Source organism: Spinacia oleracea, chromosome 6 (assembly GCF_020520425.1).
Source record: "Spinacia oleracea cultivar Varoflay chromosome 6, BTI_SOV_V1, whole genome shotgun sequence".
Taxonomy (NCBI): Eukaryota; Viridiplantae; Streptophyta; class Magnoliopsida; order Caryophyllales; family Amaranthaceae; genus Spinacia; species Spinacia oleracea.
The window spans coordinates 19,646,367-19,670,613 of record NC_079492.1 but is presented as its reverse complement, the minus strand read 5'-3'; the positions used below and the strand labels follow the sequence as shown (position 1 = coordinate 19,670,613).

The following is a 24,247-nucleotide window of genomic DNA, read 5'->3' as shown; positions in this document are numbered from 1 at the left end:
CAGTGAGATCAAGTGAGCTGAATGCCTAGCTAGAGGCCGCTTCAGTTCAAGTGGAATTAATGATATTAATCCACAACTTACTCTTGACTGAACCCGTAGGGTCACACAAATAGTACGTAAACGGATCAAGTATTTAATGGCATTAAATACTCCATCTATGGATATTCGGAATCGACGGATCTTGGTTTCAGTGGGAGCTGAGATCGTCAAAAGCAAGAAATGAATACTCCGGAAACGATGATATTGCCGGACACGGAAATATGGATCGTATCGGAAATATAAATATTATCCAAGTCGTAGATGTTGCCGGAAACGGAAACATGGTACGTGTCGGAAAATATTATCGGAAATGGAAATCTTACCGGAATCGGAAATATTACCGGAAACGGAAATATTGTCAGAATCGGAAATATTATCGGAATCGGAAAATAATTCCGGAAACGGAAATATTAAATATTTGTTCGAAACGGAAATTAATTCCGGAATCGGAAATGTTAAATATTGTTCGTATCGGAAATGAATTCCGGAATCGGAAATTTAATCGGAAAGCGTATCGTACGAATTCGCATCGGACGAGGCTTGCTAGACGAAGGCCCAGCACGAAGCCAGGCCGACGCCCAGCAAGCACGCATCCAACACGCCAAGTGCTCGACCAGGCCTAGCGCAAGGCCAGGCCCAGCCAAGCCTTGGCGCGCGCGAGCTCAGCGATGGGCTGCGAGCAAAGTGGGCCTCGACGCTGTGCGCTGTGCGTGGGCCGCAAGGCTTGCGTATGGGCGTGCGGTGCTTGGGCGTTGCGTGCATGCGTGCTACACGAATCCTAAACCTATCAGGATTCGTCATATGATTAAATCCTAATCCTAATAGATAAAGTTTATTTAATAGAGTCCTAGAAGGATTCTAATTAAACTAAATTAGTATTCTAATAGGATTATAAGTCCTTTTCCATAACTCTATAAATAGGTGCCTAGGGTCACAAATTCATACACAACATTGAAGTATTCAAAGGTAAGATTTTGAAGCAAAAATCAGCCAAACACTTGCAACCATTTAGCCGAAATTCCTAGGAACCTTAAGGGCGATTCTAGTTGGTCAAGCTTAAGGCGATCCAGACGTGCTGTGGACTATCTACGGAGGGACGACACTTGGAGTCCTAAAGACTTGTTCTTGTTCGGTTCGGGCGCAGCTAGGGAAGGCACGCTACAAAGTGTATGCATCTAAATTATGCTAAATGATTATGTGTAAATAATATGTTTCCTGGCATTAAAGTTTTCCGCATGATTTATGTTTTGTCATATGTATCATATCCTAACACTAGGTAATTCCGAATCCCAACCTTAATCTATTCAATGTTGTTTTGATTTTCTATTTCAAAATGATTAGTAAGTTGGCATTTTTACTCTTAAAAATGTCACTTGCAACAATCATACATCTTTTCAAAATCCAAACTTTTCAAAGTACAAAAATGCAAACTTTCAAGATTCAAGGATGTTCAAAATTGCTTGTAATCATCTCTTTGAACTAGAATCATTTTCAAATATGGAGTAATCAAAGATGATGCCCTTCTAACTTTTAAAGGTTTAGTCTTTTGAGATTCAAGACTCCATTTTTCAATATACAAGTTCAAGTTTTCAAATTTCAAGATCCAACAATGTTTAGGGTTGCTCATGACTATTTCCCTAAACTAGGATCCTTCCAAAGTAAGAGCACATCAAAGATCTAACATTTTTAACATTAAAAGTCCCGATCTTTGAGATTCAAGTCTCTTAACTTCAATATTTCAAGTTCAAGTTCAATATTTCAAGTTCAAGTTCAAGTATTTCAAGTTCAATATTTCAAGATTCAAGCTTTCAAGTTCAAGTTCTATATGAAAAATCTAGGATACTTTGGGATGAACAACTTCTCCCAAGTTGAGATTTTTGGCGTTGAATTCGTGTCGAGCGCACTTATTTTTAAGTAGTCGTTTGGCGTTCGGATCTCATGTGCCCAAGTTCAAATTTCAATATTGCAATTTCGATTATGCACCTTTCAATTCCGCAATTTCAATTCCGCAATTTCAATTCCGCACCTTTCAATTCCGCACTTTCAATAACGCATTTCAATTCCGCACTTTCAATAACGCATTTCAATTCCGCACTTTCAATTACGCAACTTTACTTGCCTAGTCCTTATCACTACTACAATTCCCATAAATTCTCTACGCTATCCTCTCGACGCAGCACAAATTTGCTGATGGGATGTTTTAATTCGCGACAAATTTCGACGCGGATAAGGATCGAACTTGGTCTCGACTAGGACCAGCGTCGAGAAAACCCACTACGTATTCCAAATTTTCAGCAGCCAACCCATAAACCGCCAAACTTAAACCCTAATTAATTTCATTCACCTCGTGTCAGTTGTTCCCCATATCTGATCGAGTCACGATCCCACCGGCCTTCAACCTCCATTGAAATTGTCAATCTCTCGCGCGAAGGTATAGTCACGTCAACACTCCAGTGTGAAATCGCATCTCTCAGACACCTTAAAGCCTCTCAATTGCGGAATTTCACCAGGTATCTTCTTGTTCTTTTTCCATCGATTTTTAATGTTTGCTAATGGTGATGTAAATGCATTATTATCTGATTTATAATTGTTTTTTATGGATGATAATGATTCTGATTGAAATTTTGAAAAAAGGACCGAAATTAGTGATAATTTGATGAGAATTTGGGTTAATGTCGGTTTGAATCTCAATTTTGAGGCTGAATAAGAGATTAGTGTTACCAGTTAATATTTCGACTTGCTTATTTTCAGATTCTTATGGGTTTAATTTCGTGTTATATGTTGAGATTTTTTGGCATAAAGTTTTGGGGTAAATTTGTTAATTTGGGCTCTGTTTGGTTCATGTTATGTCTTCCCATGTTTGGTTTGGTGAAAGGTTGGTACAATATATATTAAAAAATGGCCTGCTTTATATTAAAGGAATTGATAAGGAAAAAAAATTAGTAAATGCCCTGCTTTATTAAAGGAACTGATAATTTAAGGAAAAAAAAATTTGGTAAATGCCCTGCTTTATAGTAAAGGAATCGCTAAGGGAAATTTTTTTTGGTAAAATTGATAAGGAAAAATAAAATATTGAAGGAATTTATATTAAAAGGAAGGAACGAAAAAAAAAATTAAAAAAAAATGAAAAAAGAACGCCCATATAATTTGGTTCATAGGAGGCACATAATTAGTAAATGCCCTGCTTCCCACTGCATTTTAAGAAACTGAAATCAAATCACTATTTTTTTGCACCTGTTGACAGACAAATTTTTTCTTGATGGAAAACTATAGTAATTTGCAATCTATTTAGTTAGTGAGTTGTGATTCTGGGAATCTCATACAGCAGGAGCTAAATTAGTCATGTTTCTGGTGTTATTTCTGCAGAGATTGGCAGTGAACTAAATTAATTAATTAGGATGTAGTCTATTATTATGCAGAAAATAAGGTTAATGCAATTGTTCGCAAATTGATAAAAAATGATGTATAAGTTTTAATACCTGTTTTCTAAATGGTATGACTTGCTATATATGCCTGGATTGCCGCCCTTGTACAAGTCATTTAAATGATACCATATCAGTAGGAATAGTTCCCTTCCGGCTTCTTGTTATTGTTATTTTTCATTGATAACTGTCATTTGTTGTAGCGGATTTTTAAACATTGAATCGAGCGTCTCGCTGTTAATATAAAGCTGTAGGACTTGTACTTTTGGAGGCAAATAGAGAGGCTGCTTAGTTCTTCACTCATTTGAGTGGATAAGCTTAAACTTACATGTTAGTTAACAGTGTAAGATGTTGGGTTAGACTTTTGTTTTCGCATGTATAAATGTGTAAAATTGTAATACCAAGAATGCTTGGTTGATGGAAGGTTCATACTCTTTTGAGTTTGGCAATGGATAGCTACTCTATGGTAACAAGTGAAGGAGACAAATTAGGATGTACTTGATTGTTTGTAGAAAGTAGGGTTAATACAATTGCCAGTTGATTCAAGTGCAGAATGAGTGCTAACGCCTGTTTCCTAAATAGTGTAACTTGCTGCATGCTCGAATTGCTGCCCTTTCACAAGTTTTAAAATGATACAGTATGGATAGGAATTGTTACCTTCCTACTTCTGCCTTTTTTTGATGGAAAACTATAGTATTTTGCAATCTATTTAGTTAGTGAGTTGTGATTCTGGGAATCTCATAGTATAAAGGGATTCGAATTACATATTATATTTATTTGTTATTTAATAGGATGATTGCATCGGGTTTAAGTGGTTACTCTATTGTTTTGATGTTTTTCTGCTTGCATTTGGGTTGGAAACTTTAAGTTGGTTAGTCTGTATGTGTGCTTGTATGTATGTCTCTGCTTGTAATGTTTTGATTTTCAATGAATTCAGTAGATATAGGTTACTTATTTTAATAATTCTATTCTCTAGAAAATGTATATTGTCAATTGGTTTGTCACTTCTAACTTTTTTTTCCCTGCAATGTCTGTCAACTGTTTTTCTCTGGCATATTATGGTTTTTGAAACTGTACAAATTTGCTTGTCACAAGTGGTCCTCCCTGTATTCTTGCTAATTGTAGCACTACTCTTATAAGTAGACTTACAATAAGACCATCTGGTGATTGGTGACTTTTGAGTCTAAGCATCACAATATTCAGTGTTATGTCTCCTGTGCTCCTGTTAGCATCAACTTTACAAATCTTCTTGATCTGATTGCCTCTTACTCTGTGATTTTATGGTATTTTTTTCTAGAATTACGACAAATGTAGAGTAGGTTGTTTAGAATTACCTTAGAATACAGAAGAAACGTACTGAATTCCTTGGTGTGTCTTAGTAAATATCACTCATAATATCTCCAGGTGTGCCTTAAGACGTGTTATTGTGGAAATTCTAGTTTTTGGGGGTCTTTAACAAGCAACAATTCACTGAACTTTTTAGAGTCATTAATATATGTAATACAACTGCTGACTGGACTTTGTAAGAACTGACTGTACTTTTAAAAGCAGAACAGTACGGACCTTTTAAAACAGAACAAGACACTTTTGACAGAACCTGGCTTTATGAGACAGAACCTGAACCTTATTATATCTTGGATTGTAGGGTTAGGGTCAGGGTTGGGCTACTGGTTAGGTTTGAAGTCTTGGTCACTAGTGCAGCTGTGTGGTTTGTGTTTAGTAGCAGTTTGTAAGTCTGTTGCTGCTGTTGTTGTTTAACTTGAAGGGGTAGAGGTTGTGAAAAATCTTAATGTTTATGTATATTGTACCCTTTACGCTTCTGTCTAAACTAACTAGGTATGTTACTCTATAGTCTTCATTTAACATGGTTTCTCTATATTGATGCATTTCACATGTCTGAACTAACTAGGTAGTGTTACTCTTTTATTATCTTTATTTCACGTGGTTTCTCTATAGTCTAACGATTTGTTTTCTACTAGGTGTTGATTAGTATAAAAAAATGAAAACTGAAAAATCTAAATTGTATTTAGCTAATAATGTTAAGATCTAGGTGGAACTAAACCAAAGACTTTGCTAGGTATTATTTAGAAGACTACCCTAATCACTAAGTATTAAAGCTAGTTCTTTGAGGTAGCAAGTTTTATAGCTAAATGATTGAAAACATATTTTTTTTTAAATAATGACGTTAAGTTTAACCATTAGTTTGAACTGAAAGTAGAGGCTCCAACGTGATTCTAGGTTGCTGACATGTTGTGGTAGGTGTATTTGTTTTATCTTTATCTGTTGCATTCAATATATATTACAATCTTAATATAGCCTTTGATTTGAGATATGAATTATTCCAGTCAATTACTAATTGAATCTGGCCATTTGGCACAAATTGAAGGGGATAACAAACAGATAGAAGACTCTAGTGAAGAGCAAAAGGCTTGCGTCAGGTTGAGTTGCACTCCCGTAGACGAACCAGGTGATTAACATAATCTTAGATTGATATTATGTTATTAACAATGCGTGACAAAGTAGTCTTATTATATTTCTCGTGAAATTGTGTGAAGTATCATGTTTAAATGTTATGCATTTCTATCCTTGTCGCATGTTCCTATTGTTGTATGTTGTTCAATAAAAGGCTGCTACCCTTCGTAGAATTCTAGGATTTTGGCTGCCAAGTTCTAGATTCTAGGATTTTGTGTGATAAGGTTACTTTGTGGATGTGCGTGGTCTAAGGGTTGTCTAGGCTCTTTTGTTCTTGTGTGTACGTACTTTTGTTCTCTTGTTTGTATGTGTGTTCCTTACTAAAAAATCCTTCGAATAAACAATGTTTTTTTAAGACATGGATACTAGTTGGATTGATTTACGCAATGGGGATCCTGCTTATTATAATGGTTGCATGAAATTCATTGAACTTGCAAAGGAGACTCTTATTCATGGAAAAACCCGATGCCCGTGTAATAAGTGCAAGTTAAATAAATGGCATTCCGTAGAAGATGTTGGAGGACATATTTTGTTAAACGGTTTCCTTAAGAAATATAGAAAATGGGTTTTCCATTGTAGAGTCGATGAAGGGAGAAATACCTTTGAAACCCCTAGTGATTTAGGAAATGCAGTAGGTCAAGATGACATGGGGGGGTTGCTAAGAGAAGCCTTTGGTGTTGACAATTCAGAGTCTGATAATGAATCCCAAGACATGCACGAAAATGAAGGTTTATTTGACATGCACGAAGAGTTTAATTTTCATTGTGAGGTAAATAATGAACTTCCATCAAGTAACTCAAGTGAAGAAGATGTTAAGTATAAACGACTAAGGGAAGCTGCCGATGAGGGGCTATACGAGGGATGCACTACTTTCTCAAAGTTATCCTTTATTTTACACTTGTTTCACCTTAAGTGTATGTTCCACTGGTCTGCAGAGTCATTTACTAAATTGCTTGAACTTCTAATAGACGCATTTCAAATTAAGGAGTTTCCATCGTCTTATTATGAGGGAAAGAAGACAGTGAACGATTTGGGGTTAGGATATGAGAAAATCGATGCATGTCCAAATAATTGCATTTTATATTGGGGTGTATTTGCAGAAAAAGATGAGTGTCATGTTTGCCATACATCAAGGTGGAAAACGGTGAAAGAAAAGGAGAATAATAAAGGTGAGCAAGGAAAAGAAATATGTAAGAAGGGCGAGCCAGCTAAAGTAATGCGATATTTTCCTCTTATACCTAGGCTAAAGAGACTTTGCATGTCATCTAAAACAGCTGAGGATATGAGATGGCATTTTGTCCATGGAGATGATAAGATCTTAAGGCACCCGTCGGATGGTGAGGCTTGGAAAAGTTTTGATAAAAGATATGTAGAATTCACCGAAGATCCTCGTAGTGTTAGATTAGGTCTAGCGAGTGATGGTTTCAATCCATATCGTCTAATGAATACCAATTATAGTACATGGCCGGTGATTTTGATTCCTTATCATTTGCCACCGTGGTTGTGTATGAAGCCGTCATCATTCATTTTGTCCTTGCTTATTCCCGGTAAACATAGTCCTGGGATAGATATTGATGTGTATTTGCAACCATTAGTCCACGAGTTAAAGTTATTGTGGGAAGGTGTAGATGCCTATGATGCGCATAGTGGAAATAAATTTAAGTTGCGAGCAGGCTTACATTCCACTATAAACGACTTTCCGGCATATGCTATGTTGTCCGGTTGGAGTACAAGAGGTTACAAAGCTTGCCCTACATGTGCCCATGATACTAATTCATATTGGTTTGGCGGAAAAATGTGCTACCCAGGGCATCGAAAATGGTTGCCAATTGATCATCCTTATGGTTCTCAAGGTAATTTATTTGACGGGACAAATGAATATGGTATTGCTCCGGTCCCTGCAAGTGGGACAGACATTTTGGAAGAATTAGATAAGGTTAAGTATGTTTATGGACAGTCAAAAGAAAAATCTAAGAAAAATTCTAAGAAAAGAAAGAGACAACAAGGTGAAACTTCTCATGATGAGCCGGATGATGGTGATGGTGGTGAAGAGGAAGCCAATAGAGTTATTTGGAAAAAGAAAAGTCTATTCTTTGAGTTGGAATATTGGAAACATAATCCGCTAAGACATAATTTAGATGTTATGCACATTGAAAAGAACGTGTGTGACAATGTGATAGCAACTCTTTTAGATATGGATAAAAGTAGAGATGATAAGCAAGCAAGACAGGCTCTCAAAGAAAAAAAAATATAAAATCTCATCTTTTTCCAAAATCTCATCCTAATCGTGTTAATGACTATTTGCCTCCCGCTAAATACACCATGTCTACAGAAGAGAAAGAACGCTTTTTAATGGTCATAGAAAAGCTTAAAGTTCCCGATGGATACGGGTCTAATTTGCAAAGATGCGTGAATATGAAGCAACGTAAACTTATAAATTTGAAAAGCCATGACAATCATATTCTAATGCAAGATATTCTTCCTGTTGCTTTAAGAGCATCGAATGCCACAAAAGTTATTGACTTGATTGAGGAGTTGTCCGACTTTTTCAAGAAGATTTGTTCGACCACTATTCATTCTGATGACTTAGATAATATTCAGTCAAAACTTATTTTGACTCTTCGTGAGATGGAGAAAGAGTTTTTACCAATATTCTTCACAATCATGGTTCATCTACTAATTCATCTAGTGGATGAGGTCAAACTTGGCGGGCCTGTTCAATATCGATGGATGTATCCCATTGAAAGGTCAATATCTCAAGCCTTAATTTTATATTATTTTATCATTTCAATTAAAATATATATTCACTATATTTATCTTTTTATTTTACATTCACTTTCTTCATTCTATAAAAGGTACTTGGCATTTTTGAAATCCCATGTAAGCAATAAAGCCCATCTTGAAGGGTCAATTGCGGAAGGATACCTTTTATGGTAGACGATTACATTCTGCTCTAGATATTTAGAAAGTGTCCAGACCATATTCACCCGGCCGAAAAGAAATGAAGATGGTGTTCTAGACAACAACACCTATTTATATCATTCGGGTTGCCGTGTGGTAGGAAAGCAAGAAAACGCTCATCTTGATGACAAAAGTTTAAGACAAGCCCATCGCTATGTTTTGCTTCATTCAGATGAGATGAAACCTATTCTTGAGTAAGTAGTGTCATGAGTTAAATTAGAGTTTACCAACTATTAATTTTCTAGTAACACATTTTTTTTTTAATGTTTAAAGTGCTTTTATATGCCAAAAACGACAAGAGGGTCAATTTGGAGAAAGCCAATTCAACGAAATTATTGAAACTGGGTGGATAATCAATGAGTTCCTTGAGTGGTTGCGGAATCAGGTTATATGTCGTAACCTTTTGGATGTTTTTGTTTTGTGTTTTTCTTTTAAATTCGTGTTTAACAATTTTTTTTAAAATTTTAGGCCTATAACGTAGAGGATAGTACAACAGAAGGAAAGTTGAGAAAAGCCTTGGCCTATGGTTTAAGTAATCATAGTAAAAGATTCAAAAGCGTCATTATCAATGGCTATAAATTTGATACTGTGGATTGCGAGCGATTTCGAAAGACACAAAATTCTGGAGTTTATGTAGAAGCAGATGGGGAAGAGTATTATGGAAGACTCCAAGAAATATTCGAATTAGATTACTATGGTTCCTTCAAGGTTATATTGTTTCGTTGTGATTGGGTTGATATACATAGGGGTTTGAAAACATACCCAAATGGTAGTGCTCGTGTAAATTTCTCGAAGTTGATGCACACTGGCCAAAATTTGCATGATGATCCATTTGTTTTCTCATCTCAGGCAAAACAATGTTTTTACGTTGAGGATGAGATACAAAAAGGATGGTTGCATGTTATTAAGACTAAGCTTAGAGACGTTTTTGATATAGGCGATGATAAGCCTTAAATCTTTGCTTTTGTTCCGACGTTATATGTATTGATGTCAGTTGAAAGGATTTCTTTCTTTATACGGTATTTTGATAATTATTTTGTTTCTAGAAACATCTTTAGTGTATGTATGTCATTGGTAGAAATATCTTTCGAGAAATATCTTCAGTGAATATCTTCTTTGGTAAGTTCTTTCTTTCTAGATATTACTTTGGTAGTTTTATTCTTTCCTAAACTTGATTTGATGCTGTGATTACCCTAGCTAGAGCATTGCAAAATAGAAACATGTTTATCTTTGTAAAACTAAGTGTCATATACCCTTTATTATAAAGCTAATTGTCATGTATTGTAATTAACTGAATATATTCATACCCTACACTAAGTAGCTAAGTTTATACTTCCGGGAGTTTCTGACTTTGAAGCAGATGTTATTGCTTGATGGTTTTTGAATCGTGATTAGTGTATGAATTTGTTGTTGCGTTAGTACACAACCAGTCTTTAGTCTACTAGTGTGTTTTGTTGCGTTGATAATTCAAAGGCAGAGTGATGAGTTTACATGCTACTGTCTGTGTTTTGTTAGTCTGGAAATTATGCTGACTGTATATATCCTATGAGGCTTCCAACTGTGTTGTCTGGATGGAGAAAGAAAGTGTGACTGTATCATTATATATCATACTAAACAGAGACATTCACCTAAACGAAAGCATACAAATATCATTAATGGAGTGTTAACAGTTTTCTAGATTGATGTACTGTTTTTGGATTCGTTCTTGTTCAAGGGTCCTAGAGTAAACCTGGTTTGCATTCAGGATTCAATTCAGTTTGTCCATGGCCAGTAAGATTGCGGCCTAGCTGCATTTGCTGATATGCCAGGAGTTCAATTGGTTTAAAGATCTATAACAGTCTGAGGAAACCGCCCATATACAGTCACACCATTGGCCATAGCTTGATACTTTATTTGATTCGGGTTTTGCTGAGCAGTTGCATAAAATTCTGACACAGTTGAGTGAGAGTCGGCAGACTTTGCTGTTTAGTGCAACTATGCCAAGTGCTTTGGCAGAGTTTGCTAAGGCTGGTCTGCGAGATCCTCAGCTTGTGCGCCTAGATGTGGATAGAAAAATTAGTTCAGACTGTAAATTTGTCTTTTTCACGTTGAGGCCGGAAGAGAAATAGGCAGCCTTGATCCTAATGAGCATTACTTTTGATTATTTACCATCTTATACATTTCCTTCTTTGCATGTTGGCATACATCTAGGATTATGTTTTGTTAAATGACATTACTTTTGATTATTTACCATCTTATACATTTCCTTCTTTGCATTTTGGCATACATACTTCTGTATACTTACACACCTGTTGGTATTCTTGTCTTTCAGGGACGAGATGAGTTATCGTAGCAAACAAACTAGGATTGCAGCTCTATATGGGTCTCTTAATGCATCTGAAGTTCCTCCAAAAAAGGCTCAAAGGGAAGTAGCATCACAGTCAGCACCACAGTTAGCATCACAGTCAGCACATCCACACAAGAATCACCCCACTATCCTAGTCCCCTCGCCCTCACTCCAAAATACAAGGCTGGTATCATCACAGTCAGTCTATCCACCAAAGAATCACCCCACGATTCCAGTGCCCTCCCCCTCACTCACAAATACAAGGCCGATATCATCACAGTCAGTCCATCCACCAAAAAAATCACCCCACGATTCCATTGCCCTCCCCGTCACTCAAAAATACAAGGCCGGTGTCATCACAATCAGTCCATCCACCAAACAATCACCCCACGATTCCAGTGCCCACGCCCTCACTCCAAAATACAAGTGGAACTAATGACAGATGGGGGCCATTTAATCCTCCAATGACCACTAGCACTCAACATGGGCCTTCGTCTTCCACTACCACTAGCAACCCTATTTGGAAAAATCCACTCACTGTACCAACAACTAGTGAACCGAAGGTTGCTTCGAAAGGGCCATCAAGGTACAACCCTACTCTAGACAAGACTTTTGAGTCACCTAATATCTCAACTGAAAATCCCCCAAAAGTCCCACATTCTAGGCTACCAGAACCACCCAAGCACCCTTCCACTTTTTCCCTTACATCTCACCTACCATCTGGACTTGCTAAACAGTCTACATATTCGACATCTACAGCTTTCGATGCTAGTGTATTAGAAGAAACACATGATACTCGTACTGGGAATTCACCAACAGCACCTAAGGATAAATATATAAACAATATAAGTGATAGAAAAGCAACAGAGACATCCAAAGAATCATGTGATGGAAAAGAAAAAGAGGTCTTCAAAAGATCTAAGCCTCGACACCATGAGTCGCTCCCTGAATGGCTAAGTGCAGTTGAGTATGATAACAAGGAGCAGGTTTTGACCATAGGTACATTCACTTCCTCCTATTTTAATGAATCATTTCTTTTCATACGGTATAGTTTCCTAAGATTAAAAAGTTCGACTTGTTGATGTCCCTGCTGGTTGAAGAGAATAAGAACATAAAGAACTTGAGTCCCACCCCTCCCTATCCTGTTGTATGGATAACTCTGGTGAACTTACAGGGCATGTGTTGAAAACTGCATGCTTTCTCTATCTATTCAGGTTCTTAACAATTGACCACAAGTATCATCATATTTGGTTGTATATGACGGAAGTTCTTTGGTATACCAGATCTTTCACCTTGTCATGTTTATAATGGTATCCAGGTCTATAGTTATACTTTATCTTGGTATACCTGTTGAAATCATTTTTGATTCTAATTAGACTTTCGAGAATCATCCCAATACGTATCTGAGAATGAGTCATGGAAAAGTTAGGGAGGATAGATTTCAAGTACTTAGTTTTGAGTCTTTTGACACCAGAAATTTGAGTCCATCTGTGACACTTAAGCACTACAATATGTTTTTCAGTTATTTCAGTTTTGCCAAGTTGTACCTATTACACAGTTAGGGAGGGGACTATTAGAAATATGCAAGACATGCATATTGCATAGTATCTGTAAAATACTGGAGTGAAGACAATAAAAGAAATCTGATTTTAAAAATCTCCATCAGATGAAGGCATGCATACTCTACATGAATCAGGCTAATTACTTGACTGCTTGGAAAACAGCAAGGTTTAAAATGTCAGTAGTTTCCTTACTTGAGTCTAACTACACTTTGGGCATTAGAAAATTCACAAAACCAAAAAAACCCACTGATATCATATGTCTGCTGTTAACAGCAAGCTAAGCATAGTTCTTGATTGTAAATATGAAAACAGATATAGAACACAAAATCCATTAAACCGTCACACAAAGAATTCAAAGAATATATATGCATACATTCTGCTAGGAAAACAAGAGTTTTACGCCTATGATCCGGTGGATTCAGACATTTGACACTGCCCTGCATTCCTGTTAGCTTAATTTGTTGTCAACCTAACATATCAAACCAATTCACAACTGTCTTGGTTGAGATGCAAACATTAAGATCAGTCCGAATAATGAACAGTTTACTGACAGTAAAATGTGAGAACAACACTTTGTTAATTGTAAAAAGTATGTATTTACTGTCACTTTCAAAGATCACAGTAATTCTGCTTCTGTTAATTGTAAAAAGTGTGCATTTTCGAGAATAATTGGCATGCCTGGTTTTCCCTGTAATAATGATGATTTTCGAGAATGATTTTACTCTTTCATGTTGCCTTTTCCCAGATGCTGCCGGTAATCAACAACTAGTTAGCGGGTCTATTCAACCATTAGACGTCTGGAACAATGGAAACATCAAATACGTTGTGCACTTTGATGAACTATACCAACCGATTAGGAAAGGTGGGCATATTTTAGTCAGATTCCTTGGAAGTATTGCAAAGCAAAAACGCTACTGCCCAATTTCTGAAAAGACTTGGGGTGAACTAGACAACTGTTTTAAAACTGACATCATCAAATTGATTAGGGTATGTTTCTTCTCTCTTGCTAATTTTTTTAAGATTGAAATTGTGTTAACGCATATAGTCATTCATGGATTCGTATTTTTTAAGGATCGCTTTGTGATTCCTGATGATATCAAGTATGACGATCTAGCTCTCCAACGTGTTGATAGAGTGTGGAGGCAATATAAATATGAAATTAAAAAAAAGTACTACACACAGAGTGTGAAAACTGTAGAAGAAATTAAAAAAGATGTGGCACCTGGAGTTTCCAAGCAAGACTGGGTGAATTTGGTCAACTATTGGGAATCATCCAAACGGAAAGTAAGTTTTTAATATATGAACTTGATATCTAGATCGATTAAAGTTATATTCAGCCCCCCTGTACACGTATTGAAAAAGATGTTTAATTACTTAGCAGCAATTGTCTGAGTACGGAAAAGAGGCACGAGCATCTCTGAGTCAATTGCATACTAATGGAAGTGGAAGCTTTGCGAATACACGTGCTGATTATGTATAAAACCATTAATATCCAACTAAACTACAACTTATAACCGTGATATGTCTGTATAATATTGCATATAACTTGTTTCTATGTGTTGCTACTTGTAGGAAGATGAACATGGAGAAGTTATGAGCCTAATAGAACTTTGGAAAGCTTGTTACAAGAAGAAGGATGGAACCTTTATCGAAGGCACATTCACTGAAGACTTTTTGGTAAAGTTCTGATGGTTATTCTTAGCTTTTACTTTCTTTTGTATAATTATATTCTCCCATTTATTGTTCGTATATGTTGTGCAGGAAGATGTTATGGCAAAGGCTGAAGCTTAAAAGCTTATATATCCTCCTGGCTCCAAGTCAATTAAGGAGATCGAGAATGAGGCTTTTGAGGCTACACTATATAATGGAGAAGTTCCTGAAAGACCACAAGGTTATGGATTGGGTGTTTGTAAAGGCGACATTTATGGGGTGCATGGTGCACTTAGAAAAGCAGGGTTTGGTAAAGGAAAAAGGAGGGTAATAGAAGTGGATAGCATCAATGTCGAGGTATCAAGGTTGAACCAAGAGAATAAGGAACTTCATAAGAAAAATGAAGAGATAAAAGACAAGTGCGATGAGAATGCAAATCTGATTAGGACAATGACATCGCTGTTTTCTCAAGTTTTAGAATCCATTCGCAATGGAGATGCTTCAACACAACTTATAGACGCTGCACAAACCGCCTTGCGTATGGCTAACCCTCCGGTATTTTTAAACCCTTTCACTTAGCATTTTCTACTGTTTTCTTTGACTTCTTTTGAGGCTACACTGTTTTATTAAGCCAACTACTCTGTTTTCTTTGACTTCTTTTGAGGCTACAATGTTCTGTTTTGTTTCGTTTTGTTTTATTTCCGTTGTTTTCATGTGTCCAGGTGTCTTTCTGTATGTTCATGTAACTATAATACGCGCTAAATTTAGAAAAGGAAGATGTATTTGTTTAAATCAACTCTTTATTGAACTTAGATTAGGTGATTCTGTTTCTGTATGTTCTAATAAGAGGAATGCAGAAGGGGACTTACATGACTAGGTGAATCTGAGAATATTGTCACCCCTAATACAAAAAAAATATTGTCTTAAAATCTGAAAAGGAAAAAGTTCCAGATATTGCCTTTCATATCTTTCAGTCTAAATCCACACCATAGTATATCTTGTTTATAAATAGAAATACAAGAGTACAAGACACAGACACATCAAATCCAGCTTGAATATTTTATTATAGCGTCCATATCCAGGAAAGATATGTGACAGATAAATAAAAAGTTCAAAAATGAAAGATAAATTTCTCGCAGCTACTGCTTTTCTCTCATAAACACACCAAATCCAGCTTGAATATTTTATTATAGCATCCATATCCAGGAAATATATGTGACACTCAGGTTCCAATAAATAAAAAGTATATAAAATGAAAAATTTCTCGTGGCCACTGCTTTTCTCTCATAAACCCACTAGTTTTCTGTAGTCTGTACATCAGTAGTACTGCGCTGCTCATGGAATCAGCCTCCAGAATTTGGAACTTCAGTCTTTGTTCAGCCTTCTTTCTAACCATAGAGACATTCTTGGCTAAACTTAGTTGAGTCATTATGGCAGCCTAAGACAATCTCAAGTACCACAGATATAATGCGTGAGGGAGTGTTTATGCTTTTTTGTCTTTTCTGGCTGAAATGGTGGTGGGTGTTGGTATGAAGCTTCTTCTTTCAGCATACTCTCTGTAAGAATCTTCTGCTAGCTCCTGCTTACACAAAAAAGCAGCTTCAGGAGAAGCCTATCATTTCCGAAAAGTGTTGGCAGGGAAGGTGGAATATTTTTCCTTCACGTGAATTGTGAAAACTCTGCGTAAAGAATTCAATGCACATCGTAATTTATTAGATTTTTTTTACTGTGTAAATAAACTCTGTTAAACTTGTTGAGCAATTTAATAACTCCAGTTCTATTTTGCAAATACTTTACTGACTGATTCAGAGAGAATATAAGGCTATCGTTCACTATATTTTGTAACTACAATTTCACCAAGTATACATATGGCTAGATTGATATGAAACGGAACTGCCAAAACCACTTTTAGTTGTTTTAGGTTTTCCGCTTTGCTTTTGTCAAAAGTCCCTGATATTTGTTTTATTAAGCTATATTCCCGAACAGCATTGTTTTGGTTTTTTTGATAAAAAAATGAAAAAGGTGAAAATGATAATAGTCCCGGACGTAGCCTTAATTGGTGGTTTTATTTTCCCAGTTCATTGATATCTATTGCCTCTACTAAATTTTCAAGTGAGCATTAATTAGCGGGTTCTTTTGGTTTGAAGGTTGCTATTCACTAAATTAAGCTTCTGAACAACTGTAGTTGTTGCCTCTGCTTATTGCTTGTTGCTGTCTTGCTGCCTCTACATCTCAAAATTATGGCAGGGATGGATGAATGAAGTATTTGTTACATATTAATAGGTGTTGTTTGTTGTATACAGAGAGTCAATGTTCTTGTTAAAATGTTATGGATAACTTAATTAATTATGTTACAGGAGCTGACTTTTGTATACTAACCGTTTGTATATTTTTTTTCTTAAGGTCCAGGATGCATTCAGAGATAATGGTGGTGGAAGAAAAGAATCAAGTGGTGATGCATAGCTCCTTCAACTATGAAGCTGATATTCTTGAACTTTGTATTGAGTGGCCTTTGTTTTGAAGATGATATTTTAGAATAATAAGTTGGATGACATTTTTTCTGCTGCTTGGTTGCTGTTTTGGTTGCGTGTTTATGTCTTGTTTGGCCTGCTGCTGCACTGCTGTTTCTGCAGGTGTTTGGTGCTGTTTTGAGCTGCACAGGTGCTGCTTCTTGCTGTTGTAGGGTGTGGGTTGTGCTCCTGATGTGTGCAGGTTGTTCTGCAGGGAGTCCAGGTGGTGCAGTCAGGTCTACGGGAGTGTGGTGTTCGATTGCTGCTGTGTGCAATCTTATGTTGCGTACCCTTTTATTGCGTTTGTTGTGTTTGGTTGTTAGGGAGTGGTCTGTACTCCTAACGTTTTCTGCTGTTTCGTTGTTTAGATACTTTTGGTATTAAATTTTTGTTTTGGAGATATATAGCTAGCTAGCTAGCTAATTTAATAGTTTGGCGACATGTGTAAACTTAATTTGATGATATGATATGACGGTTTGGAGCGAGCTAATACGTATTATTACATATATATATTGATTAATATATAATTTTAAAGGTAGTTAATTGCATCTGTCTGGTTTGGTTTTAATTAATTAGTTTCAGGTTGATTTTGCTTTGGGATAAAATGAACGATTAAAAAAAAAATATTAAATTAAATTCTCGACGCTATATAGTGTCAAAATATGATTCGCGCAAAAAATTGTTTGTAAACCCGCAAAAAATATTACTACGCAGATTACCGTCGAGAAATTTATAGCTACACCAACCTTCGAGAAACTCGACGCTGAAAGGCGCCAAAAAGGTTTTGTAGACGTCAACCACCGTCGAGATTATCGATGCTCCAGGGCGTCGAGAATGTCTCAACGGCCAAATTCTCGACGCTCCCTTGGCGCGTCGAGAAAAATTTGGCCGTTGAGAAATAGCCAAAAAAGCGTCGAAAAATTACGCGTTTTGTAGTAGTGTATAGGCAATGTGCACCTACTCCCTAGTCCATTTCTAGGGGGTCTTGTATTTACTAATTCCGCACTTATTTACTATTGTGATGTTGCTTTATTTGCTTTATTGCTTTCATCACCGCACATGCTAAATACAACAAAATGCAAGGTTACATCACGCTTAACAAAGATAATTTCTTGGACAAACCGATCTTAGGTTCCCTTAAATTAAATTTAAAGCAAAGTGACCACCATACAAAGTAGAAATTCTATTTGTCCTAAATTCAAACCCACATAGTCTAAACTAGGGTATTTTCGAAAATGTTGTGCCATGTACTTGAATAATTTCTAAAGCTCGCGGAATAAGCACCTCGTTCCCGTGCCCGGATCTCACCCATCCGTTTCGAAGATTCAAAGCCTTATCCAAATCGAGTCACTCTTAGTCTTTCCAAACGGGACCCTAAATAATGTTTGGTGGCGACTCCTTCAAGATCCAAAAATACAAAGGTTTCTAAAAACCGCCCCTTGTAGGGAAAAAGCAATTCGAACAAAAAAAAAAACCCCTACAATTCTGGCGACTTCACTGGGGATTTTCTAATTTCAATTTCGAAAATGCGAGCAGATTTCGAGCAGCAAGCCACTGATCTGCTTAAGTACTGGATGCTAGGACTGGCGCCAGGCGCAGCCACCTGCGCCAAACGCCGCTGCCTGCATCCAAGACAGTGGCTCACAGTGGCATGTTGCCCACTTTTGCTCAAATTTTCGTGTTGGGAGTTAGTCTTTTTTTGAATCTTGAAGGACGCTCCCAAACCTCGAGAACGAATGCCGAAAAACGAGCTTTTCAAATACAACATTCAAGTACGATTTCAATTTTCAATATCTAGGCATTTCATGCATTTTTCGAAAACCATATTTGTGCAAAATGAATTTCTACCTTTCCCAAAAGGATGTGTTCTACATTCGGGCAGCCCCGGGGGCAACGAGATGGTGACTCTCCATACGGTTCCCGACCAAAGTGTGTGACCATTCCCGATGTCAAGTATGGAGGCCGTCTGCTGACACACACGTCCCTTAGGCGGATATGCAAGTTGTCGACGGATCTGTCTCTTTGTCAAGTACCTTTTGACACCCAAAGCCGACCACTTGCATCATACAAAACTTAGACCGACCTTAGGTTGAGAACTTTGCATGTCGCATTCATATCCATGATTAGTGTGACAACGTGCTACTTGTTCATTGTGTGGGCGTCTTTGCACGCGTGAATGGCTAACCTCAAGTTCTAGCTTTGCCAAAACCAATTAGCCTCCAACTAGGAAACCAAACCCCTAGGAGCATCATTCAAACCTCATGCATCTAAATCGCCGATTTAAGGTCTTTTTGCCACTCCATTCGATTCAAAACCCTTAAACACGCCTCACGCACAAATGCCAAATTCAAAAATCAATCCAACGACGTCATAATGCCGGATTTTCGAGTCCAAATTCCAAGTTCCAAATTCAAAATGCAGTCCAACGGCGTCATAATGCCGGATTTTCCACTCCAAATTTCAAAACTTCAAGTTTAAAATGCAATCCGACGGCGTCATAATGTCGGATTTTCTAGTCAAAATTCTGAGTTTCAAAATCAAAGCCCAAATCCAAAAGCGTCATAATGCCGGATTTTCTATTTCAAATTCAAGTTCAAATCCAACGGTGTCATAATGCCGGATTTTCTAGTCCAAATTTCAAATTTCAAATTCAATCCAACGGCGACATAATGCCGAATTTTCTAGTTCAAATTTCGAGTTTCAAGTTTCAAGTCAAGATTCAATCCAACGGCGCCATAATGCCGAATTTTCTAGTCAAAACTTCTATTTCCAAGTTCAAAATTCAAATCCAACGGCGTCATAATGCCGGATTTTCTAGTCCAAATTTCAAATTCAATCCAACGGAGTCATAATGCCGGATTTTCTAGTCCAAATTTCTAGTTTCAAGTTTCAAGTTTCAAGTTAAGATTCAATCCAACGGTGTCCTAATGTCGGATTTTCTAGTCAAAATTTCAAATTCCAAGTTTAAAACTCAAATCCAACGGCGTCATGCCGGATTTTCTAGTTCAAACATTCAAGTCTTCAAACCTTAAATTCGAGTTTCCGATTCCAATCTCAAAACCTCAAGTTCAAATGTCCAAACTCATGACCGGTGTAATGCCAACTTTTCAACTCAATCTTTCAAACCTCAAATTCCATGTTCAATCTTTCGAACTTCAAGTCCTATACTCAAAGTTTCAAGTTCCAAATCCATGTCGTCGTAATGCCGACTTTTCCATTCCATATTTCAAACCTCAAGTTCAAAGTTCTAAAATCCAACCTTTCAAATCTCAAGTCCTATATTCGAAGCTTCCAATTCCAAATCCATGATGACATGATTTTCAAACACTTCAAAATTCCAAGTCCACGGCGGCATGATGCCGGACTTTCAAAGTTCCAAATTCAATGTCTCAAATCCATGACGGCATAATGCCGGATTTTCCAAATTCAAGGCCTCATATTGTATATACAAGAGTGCGTCCTTTCCATTTCAAAATTCCAACCTCGAATCAAATTCAAGTTTCAAATTCAAGCTACAAAAAATCCTTGTCTTCCAAATACAAAATTCAAAACATTTCCAACGGGTTGAAAATCTCCTGAAATAATACAAACCCCTTTTCAAATACTACCAACGGGTTGAAAATCCCCTGAAAAATACAAGTCCAATTTTCCAATGGGATGAAAATCCCCTGAAATAATACAAATTCAAATTCCGCATTCTATTCCCGGGTTGAAACTCCCCTGAAATATTCCAAATCAATCGGGTTGAAATTCCCTTGAAATATTCCAAATCCAATGGGTTGAAATTCCCCTAAAATATTGACGGGTTGAAATTTGAAATAATACAAAATTCAATCTCCTAACACAAGTCCAATTTCCAAAATGGGTTGAAATTCCCCTAAAATAGCTCAATTTCCAATAGGTCGAAATATTCTTTTCGATATTGCAAGTTCTAGTACAAGGAGCCAACTTCGACAAAAGAATAAAGGCTCCTCTCAAATATTTCCAACGGGTCGCAAATCCTGAATACAAATACAAAATCCAAAATCCTGAATCTTCGGAGTGGCACTTAGAGTCAAGTCTAGGTCTCATTCATTGCATGCATGCATATCATATCATGTGTCGGGAAGTTCAAGTTCTAAAGTTCTAAATCATGTGGTGTGTCCTAACTAGGGGTCCAAGGATCCTGTGGGTTCGCCGAAGAGGAGAGAGGTTGAAAAGAAATCCATCAGCCCTAGCCTCACTCATAGCCGACATCGAACGAGCAGCCAGTTCGCCTTCTTCAAATCAAACTCCTAGTCCCTTTCAAGAATCAGTCCAAATGTCTACCATCGATCAACTCACCCAACTCATAGCAGCTGTCGCCAGCCTCAGCACCAATGTGGAGAGCATAAGCAACCGACTGGGTATTATGGAGCAGGCCGCACCCACCAATGACTTAACCAAGAAGATCGAGAGTCTGGTCAATAAGGTCACCAATCAAGAGAACCAGTTTGACACCTCAACGGAAGACAACCTCAAGGGGAAGGCGAATCTGCCAGACAAATTCTCCGCCAATGACATTCCAAAGTTCAAGTCAACCGACAATCCTAAGTATCACCTCAAGAACTTCAGAGCTACGATGGCCATTAAGGGGGTCGAACTCGAGCTATATCCCGTGGTATTTCCTATGTCTCTGGAACCTGTCTACCAGAAATGGTATTACTCACTCAAGGAACATCAAACATGTACATGGGAAGCAGTTTCTCGAGCATTCATGGAGCAGTATCAGCCCAACATTCAACTTCAAACTACTCTAAGGGAGCTAGAGGTCCTTAGGCAGGGGCCTCAAGAAGGCTTCACTAATTACCTTAACCGGTTGAGAGAAATGGCATCCCAAATGGTGACCCGACTCTCCGAGAGAGAATTGATCAAGATCTTTATTGCTGGACTTCTTACGAAATACAATACTCACATGAAGTACTTAGGCTTGGAAAGCTTCAAGAGAACCTATGACATCGGGGTTGATATAGAGAATGACCTGATGAAAGCACCAACAGCCCCGGCTCCACAAGCTGAAAAGTGGAAGGGTAAGAAACCTGAAACAACACACAAGGTCCACGAGGTCAACGCCCTAGAGGCTCATCAAGGTCCAAAGCCAAACAATTTCAAGAACAACACCAATCAGCGCAACTTTCAGGGCAGACCACAAAGGGTCTTTACAAACCTCGGAATGTCTTACAGCGAGGCATTCGATCGGCTGGTCGAAAAGCAAGTCATCACACCAATCGGTCCTACACCCGATCCTTCAGTCGACAAAAGATCCAAGAGCTGGGATCCCGCAGCCCATTGCAAATACCATCAAGGTAAGGGCCATGACATTGAAGATTGCTACAAGCTCAAACATTTGATCCAGAATATGGTCGACAACAAGACCTTACCCCTACCTCTAGGAGCCAAACAAACTCCCTCAGTGCAAGCCATCTCCTATGATTGTGAAGACGAAGAAGAGGATTTTCCATGCAACCTAATCTCTACAATATACAAACCAGGTTACGAGCTAATGGTTCCAAGCTTCTGCCATCTCATTCCAAATGTTCAAAACTGGGTGATCCTCGAACCTAGGGTAACCATCGATATTCAAGAAAACATCTGTCCCCTTGCCACCCTGAAGGCTTTGGGCTTCTCCTATTATGATCTCATGCTAACCACCCAGCAAACTGTCAAGCTCCAAGGCATTGCATACAAGTTCCTGGGAGTCCTCGATTTGGTCTTTTCCTTTGACACCTACTACAACAGTGCTGAATTTCTAGTCATCGATGTGCCTGCCAACTTCGATCTACTATATGGAGAACCTTGGTTCGAGGAGCTATTAGACGGCCCTGCCTGTCTCACCCTCAAAGGTTCAAGCTTCCATGACACTTCCATCAAGCAAAAGCCGGCTCTGCGCTAGGAAAAAGATGAATGCATTCAAGAATACTACCACAGGTGGGCAATCTCCGCCCGTACAATCAAGCCTGAGCTGCCAGAGGGAAAAATGGTGAGAATGTTCCTCTTAGGGCTCAACACTTCATGCAAAGGCTGCTTCGCTGCATTTCCCTACAACACGTGGGACCAAGTCTGGGATCAAGTCTCGAAGATATGTGCATGTAGCCCCGCCTTTGATAATTATGACGATAGCGTGGATGTTTATGAATACCCCGAGAACTATCTTTACGATTAGTGTATTTGTCCAAGTCCAGAGTATGTCTTACAATTTTCGAGTCTAGCAACGAGTCTAAGAGTCTAAGACTAGAGTCTTGCATCAATCAAGAGCCTCTAAAGGTCTCGCCCGCATCAATCAATGACGCTTGATATCGCCCGCATCCGGGAACAGTCCTCATCGAGTTTCGGATACATTACCACACCAAAGCCAAAAGGGCCAAGCTCCCATCAACTATAGTACCCGTTCCTGGTTTGCTCGAAGGAACGACGACAAGATTTAGTATGCGCCTGTGTGCTGCTTGGTCCGTTGCCCGCACACTAGAACACACCGCATCCGGTCATCGATTCCCAAGCTCCCCTACAATACCTACGAGGTTTGTTCGAAGGACGACGTCAACTAGATTTTAGTCCGCGCTCGTAGGCTGCTCGGTCCACTGCCCGCAAGAACAGACCTATCCGGTCGACAAGTCCCCACCTGACAATGTCCTCCGCAGGTGTCCTAAGCTTAAGTGGCTGGGGCTAGTTGATTCGGCAGGTGAGTTGTTACACACTCCTTAGCGGATTTCGACTTCCATGACCACCGTCTTGCTGTCTTAATCGACCAACACCCTTTGTGGGATCTAGGTTAGCGCGTAGTTGGGCACCGTATCCCGGCTTTCGGTTCATCCCGCATCGCCAGTTCTGCTTACCAAAAAATGGCCCACTTGGAGCTCTCGATTCTGCGGCGCGGCTCAACAAAGCAGCCGCGCCATCCTACCTATTTAAAGTTTGAGAATAGGTCGAGGGCATTGCGCCCCCGAGGCCTCTAATCATTGGCTTTACCTGATAGAACTCGCGTACGAGCTCCAGCTATCCTGAAGGAAACTTCGGAGGGAACCGGCTACTAGACGGTTCGATTAGTCTTTCGCCCCTATACCCAAGTCAGACGAACGATTTGCACGTCAGTATCGCTTCGGGCCTGCACCAGAGTTTCCGCTGGGCTCGCCCCGCTCAGGCATAGTTCACCATCTTTCGGGTCCCGACAGGTATGCTCACACTCGAACCCTTCTCAGAAGATCAAGGTCGGTTGGCGGTGCACCCGCTAGGGGATCCCGCCAATTAGCTTCCTTGCGCCGTACGGGTTTACTCGCCCGTTGACTCGCA

General features: G+C 38.5%; 2 protein-coding genes across 6 annotated transcripts; both read left to right on the top strand.

The window, feature by feature from the left end:
- The first annotated feature begins 1,928 nt into the window (after positions 1-1,928).
- LOC110802570 (uncharacterized) lies at positions 1,929-16,996 on the top strand. 5 transcript variants are annotated; one of them, XM_056833425.1, is made up of 9 exons: positions 1,930-2,549; positions 5,862-5,928; positions 11,206-12,219; positions 13,528-13,769; positions 13,854-14,066; positions 14,161-14,256; positions 14,355-14,459; positions 14,544-14,987; positions 16,836-16,996. In XM_056833425.1, the coding sequence occupies exons 3-8, from the start codon at positions 11,685-11,687 to the stop codon at positions 14,571-14,573; spliced, it is 1,221 nt and encodes a 406-aa protein (XP_056689403.1). In that variant the 5' UTR covers positions 1,930-2,549; positions 5,862-5,928; positions 11,206-11,684; the 3' UTR covers positions 14,574-14,987; positions 16,836-16,996. The 5 variants fall into 5 exon arrangements, with proteins under 5 accessions (XP_056689405.1, XP_056689403.1, XP_056689401.1 ...); XM_056833423.1 differs by having other exon boundaries at positions 5,848-5,928; XM_056833426.1 differs by having other exon boundaries at positions 1,933-2,549; positions 5,848-5,928; positions 14,164-14,256.
- LOC110802572 (uncharacterized) lies at positions 6,292-8,187 on the top strand. The gene has a single exon (XM_022008002.2). The coding sequence runs from the start codon at positions 6,292-6,294 to the stop codon at positions 8,185-8,187; it is 1,896 nt and encodes a 631-aa protein (XP_021863694.2).
- Positions 16,997-24,247: the final 7,251 nt, after the last annotated feature.